Below are 20859 nucleotides of genomic sequence, written 5' to 3' on the forward strand. Positions count from 1 at the left end.
CATTTAGAATTTGGCAGAAGAAACACCCAATATACCAGCAAAACAGTTCAAACTGAACTCATTGAAGTAGTTGGTGACCACATTCGCTCAGAGGTGGTCACTCAGCTTCAAAAAGAAGGGGCTGTGTTTTCTGTGATTGCAGATGAAGTCACAGATACGTTTTCCAATGTTGAGGTTCTTGGTTTTTGCCTGAGATATGTTGATCAAAAAACAATGACTATGAAAGAGACATTCTTTGATTATGTACATTTAGAAAGAACAACAGGTCAGCATATTGCAGAGGCTATCTTAAAGTCACTGAAAGACCAAGGTATTGATATCACCAAGTGTCGAGGAAAAAGCTATGATGGTGCATCCTGCATGTCTTCATCTCGAGTTGGTGTTCAGGCTCATGTCAAAACATTGGCACCTACGGCTTTGTACACGCATTGCAACAGCCATGTTCTGAATCTGAGTATTGCGGCTTCATGCAAAATCCCTCCAATCAGAAACATGATGGACAACATCAACCAAGTTTTGCTCTTTTTTGACAATTCATTAAAACGCCAGAGGTTTTTAGAGAGAGTTCTGAAAGCGTCTTGCACTGATACGAAAAGAACTCGTCTTTGGGGATTTTGCAAGACTAGATGGGTTGAGAGGCATGTGTGCTTTGACGTCTTTCAAACGTTGTATAGCCACATTTGCACATGTTTTGAGGCCATCCTATATCCTCGAAACCATGCAGACATTTATCGTGATGAGAACTGGGCATGGGACAAAGAGACAACCATAAAAGCACAAGGGCTTTTGACCATTCTGAGAGATTCGCAACACATCATGGCGTTTGTGGTGGCCCATAATGCACTTGAAGCTGTTAAACCACTGGCAGTCAAACTTCAAAAAAGGGACAATGACATCTGCATGGCTTACAAACTTATTGACGAAATGGTATCAATGATCAAAACCATGAGGGCTGATGTAGATCAAAGGAGTCATGATTGGTATTGGTACTGACTGAGTTTAAGCTTGTGCTATTGCAGAACAGCTTGATGCTGTGGGGAAATACGTCGGCGTTCGCTCGGATTGTGAAGAAGCTTGGATGACACAGAAAGCTTGATGCTGAAATACACCATCCTCAGGATGACACAGAAAGCGAATGAACACTTCAAGAACAAGCTCAATTTGATCATTCCTTTTCCTTGACCACCTGCAAGAAGAGATGAACACAAGGTTCAGTCCAGAGAACCGTCCTGGAATTGAACTGTTTGGTCTTCTGCCATGTGCGTCTGTACAGCAACCAGATCTACTACAGTTGGAAGCAAACCTAATGTTCTGGGAGAATGACTTGCCAATGGTGTCTTCTCTTCTGGCAGAACTCCGAAGTTGGCGCCTTCATTGGTTGTCACAGGAATACCTCTGAAGGTGCAATCGAAAGCTTGAAATCTGCTGATGAGAATGTTTTCCCTAACATCCGTAAGTTGCTCACAATTGCCGTTACACTTCCAGTTACAAGCACTGAAGCAGGAAGGACATTTTCCAGCCTTAAAAGGCTGAAGATGCATCTGAGGAGTACCATGGATCAGGAGCGCTTGACTGGACTGACACTGATCCACCTGAACCAGGACAAGAAAATAGTTTCTGATGAGATAGTTCACAAATATGTGAAAAAGCATCGCAGACGTATGTTTGAGAAATGCATCCTCTATCAGTAGTTTTCTGTGACACAAGTCTTAGTGTAGAGGTAACATACAAGTAACTAATTAATGCATCTGGCTGTAACAAACTGTAACACAAGCTGTGAAGAGTGTCTGAAGATAATTTCAGGTAAACAATAAAATGAAAACCGAGTTTTTACGAGTTGAGTTAACTCTTATGCAGATTAATGTCTGCAACTAACCATTGGGTCACAAAGCCACAAGAGGCGGCGTGGAAGGCTGTGTATATTTGCCACCTTATCCCAAACACACATTCTAAGCTTGCCATTTGGTCTCGGGCAAAATTAACTATGCACTATTTTTCAAAAGCTGTATCCGCCCCTGATCATAACATGATGGATGATCCCGAACGTTAATAAAGAAAAACAATATGGGAAAGATTCCAGTTGAAAAACAACAACATTGACAGATGGTTTACCGAAGGCCACAAGCAGGCCTACCATACAAACGGTGAACAAATCCTCAAAACTGAACTCATATACACCAAAAGGGTCCTAGTCAAAAGGGCCACATGACAAAAGGGCCGCAAAACGGAAAAGTCAAAAGGGCCGCAAGAAAGTCAAAAGGGCCTCAGACCCCTATTCAAAGGGCAGGAAATAAATAAAATAATAATAACATCTTTTTTCAAAATTATTATAGTAAAGCTTATACATATATACAATGTGTATTTTATGCATACTAGTCCTGTTTTTAATAGATATTTTATTCAATATTAGAAAGAAAATAATGACAAACAATAGATGTATGTAATGGTTATGTATTCATCTCGGTATCAAAACACTTGTCATTTATGATTATGACATATGCACACTAAGTCATCATTTCAACAGATCGCATTCAATTTCCACACTGGGCTGGTCCTGTCAGCCTCGAACACAAGCTCAGCAGTTCCATCGGGCTAATGTCTCCATTCTTAAAGAGCCTCCAGGCAGCAACACCTCCTCCTGGGTCCTGCTGGCTGTTCTTCTTGTGTACATTTTCAATTTGCCATCATGCAAAAGTCTGAATTATTTCTATTACTATTATACATGTTGACGTATACCAACCTTTTGAACATAAGTATATCCTCCCGAAACGAGGAGAGCCTTCCCCTTCTGTGTGCCCCTATCCAGTACTGTGTAGTCAACTGTCTCTGGTTGTCCTGGACATAACACACTTTCTTCAGTTGAAAGCTCCATGGACCTCTCAGCAAAGTCTGTGATGTCTCGTATATCAGCACAAGGGACTTGGTCTGATCCATCTCCTGTAGAAGTCTCCAACGTCAGATGGAAATGACCGACTTCTATACTGACAGATGCAGCAGCATCTTCTGTGTACTGACACATGTGACAGCTAAAAGGAAAACGATCCCCACTGTCCACAAGCTGTAACTACTGGTCTCTTGTACTCCTGGGTCGCATGCCCTGTGGGTCCATCTTGTGCAACAATCACACTTGATGGCATGCTGGTTCTTCCCCACTGTTTTCAAACACGTCACACACTTTACTGCCATAGTGTAGGGAAGTGATATCATAAACAAGTTTGTCCATGATTTTATAGTCACACATTGACACAGAGTCAACTCAATGTCAGTTGTAAGGTTTAATAACAAAGAAAACAATATTCACTGAAGACCAGAGAAAACAAGACATCCTAGGGATTAGTGACAACTTACATGATAGTCAAAACACAAATATGGCATGAAAGGGATATGTTGTGTATATGTGTTTTTGTGTAATATTTTAGTTTCTTACTGGTGTGTTGTGGTACTATTGTTAAACACATTATATTTGTCATAATCACAAATGACAAGTATTTGATACTGAAATGAAATAAATAAGCATTATATACATCTATTGTTTGTCATTATTTTCTTTCTAATATTGAAAAAAATATCTATTAAAAACAGGACTAGTATGCATAAAATATACATTGTATACATGTATAACCTTTACTATAATAATTGTGAAAATATATGTTATTATTATTATTTTATTATATTGGGCCCTTTTGACTACAGTCCGTTTGAGTCAGAAACGGACCGATGAATTGCAAATTTTATCATTGTACAAAATTTCCACATAAATATAAATAGTACACATGTTTATCATTTACTAATACCCAACAGCTTTCTTATATTTGAAAATTTTCCGGACTCCACCAAAAAGTTCTTTAAGAAACTATCATTAAAATGTTGACACAGTTCACTATTTGTTACGAGGGAGGAGTGCAGAGAAAGGGACAGCCAGGTGTTAGAGAAGCACGTGCACAAGTGCCCACCAAGTTATCGATTCATTAGCTTGTGCTGTGCCGTCTCAATCCTTTCTTGCACACCTGGCTGTCCCTTTCTCTGCACTCCTCTCTCGTAACAAATAGTGAACTGTGTCAAAATGTTAATGATAGTTTCTTAAAGAACCTTTTACAGTCCTATACAGTCAAGACATGACCCTGCATCGCGGCCGAGAACACCACCTTCATAAATCCTATTCAGATTCTAGTGGCCGATTACCCCTCGTATTTTCTTGAGATTTTTAAAATATATTTCCTGTGGGTTTTTGACTGAAAAGTCGATATCGATGTACTCCCAGATAATTTCCCTATACATACACGTAATTGTCATATTTTTGTCATTATACATTTAGATATTAATGGGCCTGAAACCCGTTGAGTTCTTGTTTCAACGATTGCGAGCTGACATGTTGACATGTTGTGCGCATGCGCCATATTTCTATAGTTCGTATCGGAGGACGTTCTTCATTAGCGGTACGCAATACTCACTCTCGCCTCCCGTTTCGCGCGTTCGTGCTTTGGGGGAATCACACTTAATGTATATTATATTTATCTGCTTTATGTCATAATTTACAGATTTTCCTTGCAGAGAGGATTCCATTCATATCTCTACAAAAAGATATGTCCATGGGATCTAGCAGATTTATTAATGTACAACGTAGTGCACAGGAAACTTAAGGGGGCACGATCTTGTCACTTTCACTCTCCGGGACCACGATTTTTCCAGTTCAACGCCTGGCCGAGAATTTCAAGTATTCTCCAAATTTTCGTTTCTGTGTTGTTAAAAAAAATCCAAGCAGACTTTAGTTTAAGATTAGAATGTTATTAGTTATTACAGTCATAAATTACATTTCGCTGGACAATATGAATGTTTGAAGTTAATCTATTGTAAATTATCGTTAAACATGCGGGGTAGACATAGCTGTACAATATAGTATGGTTATGTAAAGCAAGGTCACAAATCTGTCGTATTAACAGACTGCGTATGAGATATATTTTTCTGAATGAATTAAATTTCAGGAGGTGTGTTTTAGTTCGGTAGTATTATGGAGATACTTTTTTGTGTAGACGTAATGTTTGTTGCAAGGTATATTAAATTCAGACGTCATTACATTTTTCTTTAAATCCAAAATTGAGGTGATTCTATTCTACATTTAGTTTAGTACCGGATTTATTTTCTATCTATTTTATAAGGTTGTGGCTCAATAGTTTCACCTGTGTACATTCAAATAACAAATGAATGATATTTTCAGTTTCAGCATTGCAGAAAGAATACAGAGAATATGCTACAATTTTATATTGGTACATGTTTTTATCCCCACGGCATGTAATGCGGGGGGATATAGTCGTCGCCACGTCCGTCCATCCGTCCGTCCGTAATCATTTTGTTTCCGGAGCATAACTCAAAGACCGTTCGATATTTTTCAACAAAAATTGGTAGATATGTCAAACATAACTTTTGCTATTTACAGAGTATTGTCATTTTCATTTTTCTCGGTTTCCATGGAAAAGTTTTGGACTTAGTCTTAAAAGGGGGTGGGCTTCGTTTCAACAAAACTTGGTAGATATATCAAACAGAACCTTAAGTGGTGCCTTTTGCTATTTGCAGAATTTTGGCATTTTTAATTTTCCCGGTTTCCATGGAAACGATTCGTTTCCGGAGTACAACTCGAAAACTTCTTAATATCTCTCAGCAAAACTTGGCAGATATATGAGACAGATTTTGAAGTGGTGCCTTTTGCTATTTACAGAGTATTGTCATTTATATTTTTTTCGGTTTCCATGGAAACGATTCGGACTTAGTCTCAATAGGGAGGGGCTGGTTTCATTTCCGGAGCACAACTGGAACACTTCTTCATATCTTCCAGCAAAACTTCGCAGATATGTAAGGCAGATGCCAAAGTGGTGCCTTTTGCTATTTACAGATTTTTGTCATTTATGTTTTTCCCCGTTTCCATGGAAACGATTCGGACTTAGTCCCAAAAGGGAGGGGTGGGCTTCGTTTCCGGAGCAATACTCAAGAACCGTTCAATATTTTGCAACAAAACCTGGTAGATATATATGAAACAGAACCTTAAGTGGTGCCTTTTGCTATTTGCAGATAATTGTGATTTATTATTTTCTCGGTTTCTATGGAAACGATTCGGACTTAGTCCCAAGAGGGAGGGGTGGGCTTCATTTCCGGAGCACAGCTTGAAAAGCATTCAGTATTTTTCAACAGAACTTGGCAGATATATCAGGTAAATTTTGAAGTGGGGCCTTTTGCCATTTACAGATTTTTGGCATTTATGTTACTCATGATTTCCATGGAAACGATTTGGACTTAGTCTAAAAAAAAATCAAGCTGGACTTTAAGTAACTGTCAGATGATTTGTTCTTTCAAATATGCGGGGGCCGGGGGGATATGTCACATTCTGATGACTCTTGCTTATAATATACACGACGTAATCACTATATATTGCCAATAATCCCATCTAATGACATGATATTAAACTGTTCACTTTATTTCTGCAAGAACTGTACCAATTTTATTTTTTAAAAACCATGACATGTCCTCCTTTTGACCAATTGCAAGCATCCCTCTGATAGTTCCGTACCAAAAGGGTATTTTTAAGTTCACCTTTCTTCGTATAATCATAAAGAAAATAGCCACATGATAATGAACAATCAGAAGCCTGATCCGGGCATAATATTCGAGCATAAATACTATTGATTTTCGCGAAACAGGTGCTCGCGTTGTACACAGTAAGATACATGGTAAACTATCCAATTGTTTATCTATCCAGGACATTATTCAAATGGTGAGTGAGTGAGTTGAGATTATAGTCACACCGGCAATATTTTAGCCATATCGTGACTAAAACAATAATATTCATTTATCACTCCCTCCAACCCAACCCACCCCAAACCCCGGCATGTAATTTTCTTTCCAGAGTCTTAACTCAAACACCGTTCAATATATTTCAACAAGATGATCATTTGACACCTGCTTAAAGTCCGAATCGTTTATATGGAAACCTGGAAAAATATGAACGTCCAAAATCCGCAAATAGTAAAAGGAACCACATTCGGGTATGTCACATATATCTCATAGGTTTTGTTGAAAGATATTGAACGGTTTTCGAGTTGTGTTCCGGAAACGAAGCGCACCCCTCCTTTTGAGACAAAGTCAAAATCGTTTCCATCGAAGCCGCGAAAAATTAAAATGACAAAAATTGGTAAGTAGCAAAAGGCACCACTTTAGGTTCTGTTTACTATATCTACCAATTTGTGTTGAGAAGTATTGAACGGTTAATGAGTTATGCTCCGGAAACAAAATGATTTCGGATGGACGGATGAGACGTCGACTATATCACAAATGCATATACATGTACATGTATCTTCAAAACAGATCAATCAAACTTTATCGATCAGGTCATTTTCTTATATAAAATCAATAATTAAATGACAGTTAACATTATTAAAAAATCTTTAACCGTTTTGACACTGAAATATTTATCCTTTTGATGGAAAAATAAACAGTCAAGCAGGATACGTTTGACTGCGAATCTTTCATCACAAGGGACACAAAAACGGAGGATCCTCACCTTTTAGTAAATATCTTGTGTGGCCAACACGACCTCTTCGCATAATAACCTCGTCAACCGATAGTTGGTTTTATTGAATGTAATTTATTGATACCTACTTGAGTGTCCAACTTATTCTGCCACAGTGTGTGAAGCCCATTTCTGGTGTCCCTCGCCGTGATATTGCTGGAATATTGCTAAAAGTGGCGTAAAACAATACACACTCACTTCATCTCCATCAGATTACGAATATAAGATCTAATGATAGCTAAAAAAACAGCCATTTGATACTATGATAAACCGAGATTTTTATACCTTGAACGGAAATTAGGTGAGATATATACTAAACAACATACAGATGTCATCTTTCTCCGGCGTTGCCAAATATTTACAACATGCAACTAATGTGGTGTCGTATTTTCAGTAATTTCATTACATTTGAAAATAAGGCTCGATCTCTGTTAATAATGATGCAACGTTAGTCAAAATACATCCACAAAATCAAGAGAGTTTGGGAATCTAAGAACTAATTTCTAGGTAGATAGCACCATCCATTTAGCTATTACCTCCTTTCTCATGAGCGATTTCCTAATTCATTATAATTTGTGATACTACCAAAACGTATCCGGTTACAATGTGGATTTTTGTATTGAAACAGATTGGCTCATCGTGTATATGTTTGTGTGTGTCTGTGTGCGTACGTGCGTACGTGAGTGCGTGTGTCCTCTCTGTTGTCGCTTTACGTCAGAGGAAAATCAACTTTCGTCAACAAGCCATTTTTCACATTGAACGTAAAAAGTTATACATAAGCATTCAAATCAATTTCATATATTGTTATGTCGTTCAGATATCACGCAGTATTTTATTCGCACAAAGTTTCATTAAAGATTCCAAATAAAGAAATCATCACGCTGTAAACGGATACATGTACTGCTTTTCAACGCATAATAAAATTGCGGACAACTTTTAACAAAGTCTACTTTCCAAATCGCCTGTGTATTTGAGCTTCAAATTTACATCATCGGATAGGAAATTAAATACTCTACATATCTGTGTTATAGCCGTAGCTAGAAGCAGTGCATCACTAACGCAATTCTCGCTCAACGTTCATTTTTCAGAACTTCAGATAAAATAAACCTCTGCTTCCAGGGGGTTAACTCTTCTGTGCACTGCGTTGTACATTAATAAATCTGCTACATCCCATGGTCATATCTTTTTGTAGAGATATGAATGGAATCCTCTCTGCAAGGAAAATCTGTAAATTATGACAAAAAGCAGATGAATATAATATACATTAAGTGTTATTCACCCAAAGCACGAGCGCGCGAAACGGGAGGCGAGAGTGAGTATTGCGTACCGCTATGAAGAACGTCCTCCGATACGAACTATAGAAATTTGGCGCATGCGCACAACATGTCAACATGTCAGCTCGCTATCGTTGAAACAAGAACTCAACGGGTTTCAGGCCCATTAATATCTAAATGTATGATCACAAAAATATGACAGTTACGTGTATGTATAGGGAAATTATCTGGGAGTACATCGATATCGACTTTTCAGTCAAAAACCCACAGGAAATATATTTTAAAAATCTCAAGAAAATACGAGGGGTAATCGGCCACTAGAATCTGAATAGGATTTATGAAGGTGGTGTTCTCGGCCGCGATGCAGGGTCATGTCTTGACTGTATAGGACCGCATCGTGGCTCTCGGCTAGCTGCAACGGTGCTACCTGTTTTCCACAAACAAAGTTGTCAACTCACATGTATATCAGCACTGTGGCCGCCAAGCATAGTAGGAGATACAGCGGCACGTCCACAAGCCCCAAGATCTCCATGTCGATATGACGACTAAATGAGTAAAAGGCTCCTAATACGCCGATCATGCCCTATTTGTTCCGAATGGGGACATGTCAGCTTGACCGTGCTGCTTGAACACATTTGTGGTCCTTCACTGTAAATGGTGGCGTGTGCATACATTTCGTTTGCCTGCCCTAGGTACAGGTAGTAGTGAATGCGAATGAACGTGTTCGTGATCCTGTATTGTGAGGATCTCATAAAACAAGTGTTTATAGATTTAGCATTGCTGTGATTATTTTGGGCATGATATGAAATCTCTCTCTCTCTCTCTCTCTCTCTCTCTCTCTCTCTCTCTCTCTCTCTCTCTCTCTCTCTCTCTCTCTCTCTCTCTCTCTCTCTCCAAATTTGTAGAGACATATGGAGATTATTTTCAGGGGTTCACACTGACTTGTCGAAGCAAATTCGTCATATATGTACATATTTATCACATGTATAATAACCTTGACCCTGTCATCTAGTATTTCCTCCACCATTTATAATGACCTTGACCTTATAGTAACCTTTTTAGGGTTTATATTTGGTCAAGGATAATAATAATACCTAGAATTTGTTGTAGGGGAATTACCTTGGGACCGCAACACCTTCAAATAACCAAGAGAAGCATCGATTTGTGGCCAGTCTTTATTCGGTGCATTTCATGAGTCATATATTATATAATTAAACATTAGCAATATTTCAAACTTGGACAAGTAATACATATGAAAATCATGTGAATTAATAATTACATAAACCTTACTGACAATATACCTTACAATAAACAATTGCTAAGATTACACGGAAGTGAGGACACTTCATATCATATCGGAAAACATAATACACGTGATGTAGCGAAGCTGATAAATATGCATAGAGAATGATCAGGTAACTCTTCAGTAAGACACCTAGTACATGTGCTATCATTTGCTAAAATTATCTTCAATGTTTATGGAGGTCGTAAATGATGGGCGTTACTGTGCTACATCCCAACAGAATACTCAAACAGAATAATAAGAATACACAAATAACATGAATGTTCAATCTGCTAGTTGAATCATATGACCACATCTGAATATCTAGACTATCGTGATTTACTAAAGTTAATATTCCGAACGGCATGTTATTGAAAGTGTTCAACGTATACATAAATCGAGCTTAACGATACTGAGAACGTAGCAATATTTGAGCAACAGAATGAAACAACAACGTTTATGTGCGCTCACGAGTTCTGTGTGTACAGTATAGTTATCTCACGTAACATGCACATTGTTTAAACATTGGTTGATGAAAGGTAGCATGCAACATTTGAATTAAGCACACACACATAATGATCATCTAGAAATACATTCACTGGCATACACTTTGATTGTAAACACGCAATAAAATATACAACTTGGGGATGAAGACGAGCGTATATCGATACTGACAGATCATAAACATAGACGGACCATGCATGTAGTCTTAAAGCTTAACACATAATGCTAATTGTCTTACAACTTGGAAAATGAAGATCAACACTAACTGAGACAGCATTTAGTATTCACGTTATTGAATAAAATATACAAAATGTGCTGTTTAGTCCTATTTGATAAAGTCACAATTATTTATATAAGATGTACAACTTGCGCCCCAATGATCGCGGCACCTAATACAAGATTGTCCCTGAATACGTTTCTCTTTTGTAATCGTCATACCTGGTCTTGTTTCACCAAGGTAATACACGTCTAATACCTGCATCACTTCAAGTTTCACCAAAACGTTGCATTAAAACTTGAATGCAGAGTCGGGTTAAACCATTATGTTTCTTACAGGCTGAGTGTCATCGGATTTGATGTGAAGAGAACAAGATTTAAAAGCAATATAGATGTGAAATATGCCTTTCACACAACTGCAATTTTAGCATGGAAATATTTTAAGTGTTTCATTCTGCCGGAAATCACTTCATCATGGAAATGGAATGCTTCTCGTTTGACACATAAATATAAGAAGTCAAAGTGGCAGACATTCAGTTTTGATTCCCACTCATTTAAACCACAGGAGACATTTGTGATAATGTTGCATTTTGCTGTCTTCAACATCTGGGAGACACTTTCAGTATGATGTCCTTGTCTGTTTGAAGAATGTTTGGGTTCGGATCAAACGTCAGTACTTCCTGTGAACAAACCAAGACATATGCAGTTGTAACATGAATGAGAGTTTTGTCTATGGCTTAAACGCAATTATCGATGAACTACCTTCAGAAATCTTTTCCATTGCAAAGTCTTTTCGTTTACTTAATTCCCTCCAGTAGCAAGACTATTTTCTCTAAAAAGCTCTAAATTACAATTTCTTTTACACCTAAGACCGTTCGAATTATTCAGTTCACACAATGTATTGAAATGGAGGCTGGCAAAGCCAATACGGAATTGCTTGCTTTCAAATATGTGGTCAGTATGAACAACTGGCCACTGTTAAATGCTACACTGAAAACATGTTGTACATGTGCATGAATACCAGTAGGCTGTATGATAACCTTGACACAACATGATAACCCAGACTATGATAATCCGGACGTGTTGGTGATAACCCAGACATTGCATGATTGTCTGGTCGATATAGTTTCGGTTTCATTTGTCCATTGATCATCAGTGATTCTTTCATATAATTTTCACAGCTATCTTTCCCTTAACACCGCACACAATTTGTTTCTGAGGAAAGTCAAAACTGGATATACTTTTCCCTGGCGTTTTATATTTAATTCAACTGGATCAATGTTCCTGCTGGTTGACTTAAGTTCCCGAGATTCATCAGAAGTTCAGTGTTAACTTCAAAAGAAATGTTTGTTCCCAGACATTAAACCTAACCCCCATGTGTTGTAAAACAGATATATTTTCCATTTGGATCTCTGAATACTAGACAGCAGTTGTATTTCCAAATTATCTGGGTGAATTTTCCGTTTCATCAATAGCTGATTGTTTGGTTGCTCTAAAGGCCACCGTCTCACGGCAGGAATACTGCTGTACAGCATCAGACAGCGAAATGCTTCCATTTTTCAGCATGTTTCATGAATGGCGGGCAGGGCATGCTTACACGATGTTCTGTAATCCATTCATGTATTTTTCACGGCTATTCCTTCCTTTATACCAAACGGAATATGTTTCCGAAGAGAGTCAAGACTTGCTGTCCCCTAACATTCTTTTTCAAGATTTAAACATGTTTGTGGGGGTTTTCTTCATCGAACAAGTGTGGAGAATATTCTATCCTTTACATCACATGACGTTTCTCTTGTAAAAGAAGAACTAAACGTCTTTACATTGTTTAGAAAGATGATAAAATGTATGTTTGTGAAGAATATTACTGAAAGAATCTTACCGGTGTGTCGGGCATACGATCAAACCTCACAGCCTTCAGAACATTAATCAAGGCAACTTTAAGCTCAACCAAGGCGAGCCGCATCCCAATGCAGATCCTGGGACCAAATCCGAAAGCTTGGAAGGCAATAGTTTTGTCTTGGTCTTCATACCTAAAGTACATTTTCTTGCAATTACTATGATATTCTGTCAATCAAATTCAAGTCAACGCTAAGAACATGCTCATGCAGTTGACAAATAGTCAAAACCAACCCTTTGAAAATATTTAGGATGGTCTGATTATGCGATACTGTACGTGTTGAAAGTGAACATGAACGAGTGCGGAAATATGTGTTACTGTTCTCTTGGGCATACCTCCCCTTTCAAGGTTCGAAATTCAAACTCACAACCATAATTCGCAACGAATTGCGCACGTGCCCCGAAATGGAAAGTGACCAGAGTGAAGACCGACCAACTGAAATTCTGGGATTGCAGTGTATCTTTAGGGACCGTACATCTGTAATGTATGGCTTGGGGTGGTGATGATGGTTTTTAATTGTTGTTTTTTTGTTTTGCTGTATTTTGTTTTTTATATTTTGGGGGTTTTGGGGGGTGTTTTGGGGGTTTTTTAGTTTGTTTTTCATTTAATTTGAGGGGGAGAGGAGGAGGGAGTCTTTTTGTTTTGTACATAATAATATTGCAATAAATATCAAGTGTAGCATTGGGTAATTGATTGAGGGGGCATTGAATTGATTTTGTACCTTATATGTGTGTGGGGTGGGGGTGTGTGTGCTTACTTTGTACGTAGTTTTAATTTTTGGGGAGGGGAGGGTCATACACATTGTACATGTTCTCCCACCCCCTCCTGCCATAAATTATGGACGGCCCTTTAACCTTATTTTCGGGAACCAGCTGTTTGCATGTTTTCAATCAACAAGAATATCATGATGTAAGACCTGTACCTTTCTGGCTTGAAAGAATCAGGATCATCGTAGAGCTGAGGGTTTCTGTGTATAGCCATCACAGGAATGAAAATATTTTGACCCTTCAAGAATGTCAGGCCTTTGATTTGAGTGGGCTCAGAAACGGTTCGGTTAATCCTAGAATGAAGAATAAGCTTGGATAAGCTGGGAGAAAGGTAAGACGATGTAAAATTAATGTATTTAGGGAGCATTATCAGACAATATTAACGGTCTTTTTCATGACTATCCTCCATTTTATATCAATGGATGACTGAGTTAGGTTAAACGTCGTTTTAAATAGCATTAAGATATCAAGGATATGCTCCGTAGTGACGTCAGGGGCGGATCCAGAGGAGGGTTCTTCTCCGAAAAAAATTTCCCTGAGGAGCATTTCCCACTAATCTTTGGACTTCATGATATGTCGATGTGACACACAAGACATTTAATGGCTAGCTTGTCCGTTGTGAACGAGTCCGCCTTATCATGAGTTCTGTCTAGAAGAAACGTTTGCGCATCGCGCAGGGGAAGAGGTTTTAGTTTTCCCGAAGCATAGGAAAACTACCGAGACTTTGCGAATGAACACTTTTGAAACAAGACTAAATCTGACTGCAACCAATCACGAATCCTGAACACTCGCACCATGAAAGGGCCGTATTAGAACAGAGGTTACGTGGGAAGAGCATGCCTATTGTTAAACATGCCGCTTACACATAGCCCGGCGGGTAGAGTCTGAGCGTCTCTGAGATCACGTTGTCCAGATACTTCAGTTTCCCAATGTTGTCATAGTTTGGCTCCTCCTAACAAACACAGATGGTTAATATCCCAGGATATGGAAAAGTAATTATAACGTTTGAATAAGGAAGACGACTGGGGAACTTACAGAAATGGAGAAACATTCTTTTCTTTAAGTATACGTTGTTGAGTTACTTTGACAATAATATCAAATAATTCATTTCTGAACTTCTGGTGTGTCACCTTCTTAAAAGGGTACTGTGAATCAGATGCTATACTTTAGAAGCACCATAAAACGTAGGTAGTTGTAATTATTGTGTGTCTTTATATTTAGAAATGTCACTCAATGAAACGGTCTATCAATATCCCAATTATATATGGACAAAAATAACGACCATTATGTACGAGACTGAAAACTGTAGATTGAAAATGGCTGTCCAACTTCAACTCAAAGTCAACTTATGATACTGACATTTCCCAGTACTTCTTTGACTTCATTGTAAGCCTTCTCCTGGACGTCCGGGTTCATGGCCAGGTTGTAAGATAGGAAAGTAAGGGTTGACCCAGTCGTTTCATAACCAGCGGTAAAGAACAGTATGCACTGAGCAACTACTTCTTCAGTCGATAGATCTGTAAGTTGAAACTTTTGTTATTGCTTTTCAACACTTTATGTTGTGCACAGAGCGTATGAAGCCTGATTAAACATTTCACGTACTTCTAGCAAACATTGGATTTGAGACAAGTCGAATAAGCATCTATCACATCATCTACGTTCTATAGATATCCTAGATATATCAGTCTAGACACATATCTTTCTAATTATACAGTTTAACTTGCTAACACGGGGACCTATCATTGCCCTACAGTGCCTACTTACGCCTGACCGAATGTTTGACTGTTTGACCATCAGCGTTGCTGTCGTCTTTCACCTCATTTATCGAAGCATCAATCATCATTTGCAAGAAGTCTGTTGTTCCCTGTTAAGAACATCGTATTGATTGAAGACATACTGCTCTTGCCGTCGCACCAAACAGAAAATACACGAATATTTAAATAAATGTAATTCGCAAAGAATGTATGTATAACGGGTTAATTATGCATGACCGTGCTGTGTGCTGAGGTGTCGTATGGACACATGATGATTGCATTTGGTGGTCGGGAAAGGGGTAAGCTTCACTGTAAATGGTATCGTGTGGATACATTGCATTTGTCTGGTCCAGCTACAGATAGTAGTGAATGCGAATGAACGTGTGTTCGTGATCCTGTGTTGTGATGATCTCACAAGACTAGTGTTTATAGATTTATCATTGCTGTGATATGTAAACATTTTGAACATGATGTGAAATCCCTCAATCCTCGCAAACCTCTCACGGTTTGTTTGTCCTGATAAGGTCAATAGAGCAAGACTACGATTATTCAGAGCAAGTGAATCTACAAAACTAAGAAAAACCAGCGCAAAGGCGCTCACATAATCCATGCAAATGTACCCACAAAACTAACCTCGTTGGTCAGGTTTGCCAGCTCTTATTTACATCATAATGGCTGTGAAGATACAACATGTGTGCTTCTTCTGATTTTATACAGAAAGACAACTTTATCGTCTTTGTGTACAGCAAGTTTCTGCTTATGTTGCTATACAAAAGGAAGAATTCTAGACAGATTGTATATACGTGTAGTGATTGATTTCATCAAACCTCTAGGTGGCGTGTTTTATCATTCCGCCGCTGTTGCATCATTTCTTTGGTGATCTCCCTCAAAGAAGGCAATGCCTTTTGGTGGAAAGACTCCCAAGCCAAGCTTACTGATGACTGGTTCAAGTGCTGGAATAACAGCTTCAAACAGAAATAAAATCCATTTCAACCTTTAAAGAACAATGTGGGTACTTGGATAGCCTAATGGTTAAGGGGTTCGCACGCCATGCACAGGTTTGATTCCAGACATGTGTACAATATGTAAAGCCCTATTCTTGTGTCCCACCGTGATATTCCTGGAATGTTACTAAAGAGGCGAACAAAGAAAACAACAAAAACATAATCATTCACTCACTTAACAAGCCAAAAATTGAAACTTCTGTTTCTGGATTTACAGCATGAAGGCACAGGCCCTCGGGTCTTTGCGAGGATTAAAGTTTACAAAAAAAATTGAAATGACTCCGGACCCGAAATGCTTCACCACTACAGTAAATGATGATGTACTGATTATTGTACTGTGAAGCATTTCGAGTCAGGGGGTCATCTCATTTTTTTTTTAATCTTTAATCCTCGCAAAGACACGAAGGCCTATGCATGAAGGGTAGTTGATTTAACCTATAATTCAAGTCAGTTTCCTTGTCACTTACCTGACAATACTGAGAATGCCAATGACAGCTTTGATGGTCGGAATAACTTCTTAGCATGAACGACAAACGGGTGGTTGAAATCAGTTTGTGAATCGACCTTAATCCCAAAGGCAGTTTGGCAAATGACATCCATAGAGAAAGCTCCAAAGTATCTGTGAGAGACCATTTCATATTTGAGTATTATAATACTGCGGGTTGAAAAATTATTTTCTGTTAGGCAATGTACCATATTGGTGAGGATCATGGCTCGAAATAACAATTGGTGGTTTGTCAAGTTCATATTCGGTCTTATCAGATCAGTTTTTCACATTAACAATATCAGACTGCAATGGGATGTTAATATCTGGTTTTCAGCAGCATGGGCAATGATTCACAGCTAAAGCATTTTGTCTAGCAAAATTCATTTCGAGTTTTCCCTCTTTCATTTGGTGTCGTACTTGCCTTGATGCACTTAGGGATTCAACAAATGAAACACTTGTAAAGAAACAAATCCTTTAACATTTCGAACAAAGTACTCACTCTTTTACATTTACCCCACTGTTTTTCCCCATAACTTTCGAGAAATTTGTTGTCAGAGTCCTTGCACAATCGTTGATGGCTCCGCACATCTAAATACAGAAACGGAAAACAAACTTATTTCTGCCATACGAGGGGCTATCAAAATGTTTTGAGCTAAATATGCAATCCCCATTTATTTCTCAACATAATCGACCCGTGAAGATCCGGGGTAGAATAGGTGTTCAGCAACCCATGCTTGCCACAAAAGGCGACTATGCTTGTCATAAGAGGCGGCTAACGAGATCGGGTGGTCAGGCTCGCTGACTTTGTTGACACATGTCATCGGTTCTCAATTGCGCAGATCAATGCTCATGCTGTTGATCACTGGATTGTCTGGTCCAGACTCCATTATTTACAGACCGCCGCCATGTAGCTGGAATATTGCTGAGTGCGGCGTAAAACTTAACTCACTCACTTTCAACATAATCGCCGTGAAAGTCGATGCACTTGGTCCATCTTGTCTGCCTGACATTCATGCCTTGTCTATAGAAGTCCATTTCTTGATCCTACCACGGAAATGCTTCTTCAGATTAGGTAACAGGTGGTAGTCACTTGGTGCCAGGTCTGGAGAATATGGTGGGTGAGGTAGGATTTAACATCCACGTTTTTCAACAGCGGCCAGTACAACACGACTGATATGAACTGGAGCTTTGTCCTGATGAAGAAGAGCTCCACGCCTGAGTTTGCCTCGGCTCTTCTCCTTGGTGGACTTTCTCACTTTCTTCAGTAGGGTACCACAGTATTCCCCATTCATCGTAGTTCCTCGTGGACGGTAATTTATGTGGATGATTCCTTGGCTATTCCAAAATACGGTGGCCATAACCTACCTGGTCGATCTGGACGACTTAAACGTCTGCCTTGGTCGGAGGGCACTTGACGTGCTTCCACTCCATGGAATCCTGTTCGCTCTCAGGGTCATAGTGATGAATCGACGTTTCATCACAAGTAACTAACCTAAAATGAAAATCATCTGGTTTTGTTTATATCTTGTTGTCGTGGCATTACTTGTTGTTCATTTCGCTGGTGAGCGTTCTTGGGACCCATCTTGCGTAAACCTTAAACATGTGAAGATGTTCATGCAGGATGGATACAATTGATTCACAGGAGATGCCACTTGTCTGCTCTTAACTCATGGATGGAGATTCTACGGTTGCTCATTACTAGGTTGTGCAGCTGGTCAATGTTTTCCCGGCTGGGGCTAGTTGTGGGCCGACCAGGTCGGGGGTCATCTTCAAGACCCTCTGTACCGCACTGGAATTCCCTCACCCATTGCTTGATGGTGGCAGAGAATGGGCAAGACTTCCCATATACTGCTGTCATTTGCTCTTTAATTTGCTTCGCCGGGTGGCCCTCGAGGACACTTTGTGACAGCTCTGTACTCAAGCTAATCCATTTCTGCCGTACATGTGATTAAATGTCACGTGACCTTACACTAGCAACATGTGCATGTCAATATTACGTTTATGTAAATTATATTAACCATTCTTCAATATCATACAGATATTTTTCTCATGCACAAATCAGATGTATTTTAGGCTCAAAACTTTTTTGATTGCCCCTCGTACATAAAGCAGTCACAAACTGGGACACTAATCATGGCCAAATTGTGCAAACGGCTGATCTCGGTCAACACTACAATCAGTAATCATCTTCAACGTGGTATTAAACCTCTTGTCAACTCACCTCACCAAATGTCATTTCTAAAGTTCATGGGCCACTGTTTTGCTTGTATACGGTGTGGGTATATTATCATGTAAGTTCAGGTCTTTGGACAATGAAAACAAATGGAAAAGTCAAGTGCTAACTGATAATCATTCTGATAATTCATTCTCGCAATACATATACGAATGGAGCTACGTACCCGCCTCAGTTTGACACCTGTGAATGTAGGACTAATGGCATTTCTCACTCTCTTCCACGCGGCATCTTCCAAGAAAACCAAAGCTAAATTTACAGGGTAGGGCACTGGAAATATCTGAAGACAGAAAAAAGTAAACAGGCAAAATGAAGGAAACCAAAATACAATTTAATCTTTCATTTGTGTGATCACACGTGTTACATAATCTTTTCGCCGAACACATGGTCCATTTACAGGCTTCAATAGCAGTTGTTATGATCATCAACCACCATGTGACATCTGTTACAGAGAATACCAGCAGTAACTAGTCCGTGCTGTGTTAAGACTTTAGTTTAGCAGGATGGCATTATCAGAACGTACAATTATTACTTTCACGGGCCTAGATCATGACTAAATAAACAACATTGCTTACCACCCGGTTTCTGAAATTGTCAAAACTCTTGACCATAACCTCTTTCAGAATTTCAGGATCCGAGATAACATAGGCGGGAGCTCTTCCAAAGTAGATACTGCACAACAGAAACGTCAAATAAGGTTATAAATAGCGCAAGGTACTTAATATCTAAGCTCAAAGAAACAAATATATTTTACAGAGGTGCTGTCATACACACTTTTGAATATGATCTGACACATAAGTATATTTCTGGGTTTTTTTATCCATCAGCATGTTTTTAAGTCCCCTGTTTTATCGGTAACGTGCATGCGTTGCTAACTCCCTAGCTGTTTCCTCCACAAGTTAACAATGGTTAAATAACACAAGGTGCGTAATATTTCGTAAACCTGTGTTCAAACAAACGAACATATTTGTTAGAAGTCATACACACGTCTTTGTTTTAACATACTCTGATACAACGGAATATTTTAAAGTTTTTATCCATCTGCTGTTTAGGTTCCCAGTTAATGCCTCTTTGTTTGACAAGACAAACTTTGATCTCTTTGCATGATATAAGTATAAATATATTCATACGTACATACCCAAAAACACCTCCATATCGCTTACTCCAGGCGTACAGATCATGTCCGAAATTCTGCATAAAATGAAGTGAATAAAATTTGCTGCAGTATTTCCACTTGACATAATTATGTTTATGTTATCTAATCTTATCTAAGATATTCTTCACTAGCCTCATCTGCCAAAATACACAAGTTTAAGACGAGATAATGTTGCCAAAGGAATATAGACGCATGCTGCAATCTGGAAAAATGCATTAGGAGAGATCGAAACCTGGAAATATGTTGGACTTCACTATATAAAGGACAACTGTTTTACTGAATGCTGAAACTGAAACTGAAAGTGAAAGTTTCAAACTATTAAATCCTATCCCCTCCAAAATATCATCTTTTGACCTGAGAAAAGGGGAAAAAATAAGGAAAGGATAACGTATCCTTAGTCAACAATTTCCAATGTTAAACAGGCTGTAATCCTATTATAATTCAGATTCCTGAACGCATTGTATTGTATCCCCATGGTACTGGCGGGAATGACAACTTTGTGTTATCTGAAACTCGGAAAGATCCAAACCACTGAACATATTATGAAGTAACCTTTACACAAAATTCATTATTAATGACAGATCCATAACAAGTGGCATAATTATATGAGTTCCTGTATTAGGAAAATACAGATAAAAGATAATAGTTTTAGTTATAGTTTATAGATAAAAACCAGCCTCACTAAATACGAACTCATATTCCAGATATATTGTTAAAAAAGATAAAA

General features: G+C 38.6%; 2 protein-coding genes across 2 annotated transcripts in view; both read right to left on the reverse strand.

Moving 5' to 3' along the window:
* LOC124272227 (cytochrome P450 3A29-like) overlaps positions 1-20859 on the reverse strand; it is a 43344-nt gene that overhangs the window by 13916 nt on the left and 8569 nt on the right. Inside the window, exons 3-5 of the mRNA XM_046707380.1 lie at positions 20115-20167; positions 19552-19648; positions 19143-19256 (exon numbers count right to left, since the gene is read on the reverse strand). Of these exons, the coding sequence (XP_046563336.1) occupies positions 19143-19256; positions 19552-19648; positions 20115-20167 (264 nt within the window). The remainder of the gene's footprint in view (positions 1-19142; positions 19257-19551; positions 19649-20114; positions 20168-20859) is intronic.
* LOC124272230 (cytochrome P450 3A19-like) lies at positions 11352-15009 on the reverse strand. Its single transcript, XM_046707385.1, has 4 exons — positions 14858-15009; positions 13654-13791; positions 12714-12864; positions 11352-11514 (listed from the first exon to the last, which is right to left on the reverse strand). The coding sequence occupies exons 1-4, from the start codon at positions 14881-14883 to the stop codon at positions 11434-11436; spliced, it is 396 nt and encodes a 131-aa protein (XP_046563341.1). The 5' UTR covers positions 14884-15009; the 3' UTR covers positions 11352-11433.

Source organism: Haliotis rubra, unplaced genomic scaffold, assembly GCF_003918875.1.
Source record: "Haliotis rubra isolate DU_JTF1 unplaced genomic scaffold, ASM391887v1 Scf1675, whole genome shotgun sequence".
NCBI classification, from domain to species: domain Eukaryota; kingdom Metazoa; phylum Mollusca; class Gastropoda; order Lepetellida; family Haliotidae; genus Haliotis; species Haliotis rubra.

Bases quoted from the DNA above. Each gene is read 5' to 3' on its own strand.
- LOC124272230 (XM_046707385.1), bottom strand. From the start codon at position 14,883: ATGAAGTCAAAGAAGTACTGGGAAAT. The intron at 13,792-14,857 runs GTCAGTATCATA...TCTTCATTCTAG, and splicing joins TCAAAGAAGTACTGGGAAAT to GATTAACCGAACCGTTTCTG. The intron at 12,865-13,653 runs GTACAGGTCTTA...AATGTACTTTAG, and splicing joins GATTCTTTCAAGCCAGAAAG to GTATGAAGACCAAGACAAAA.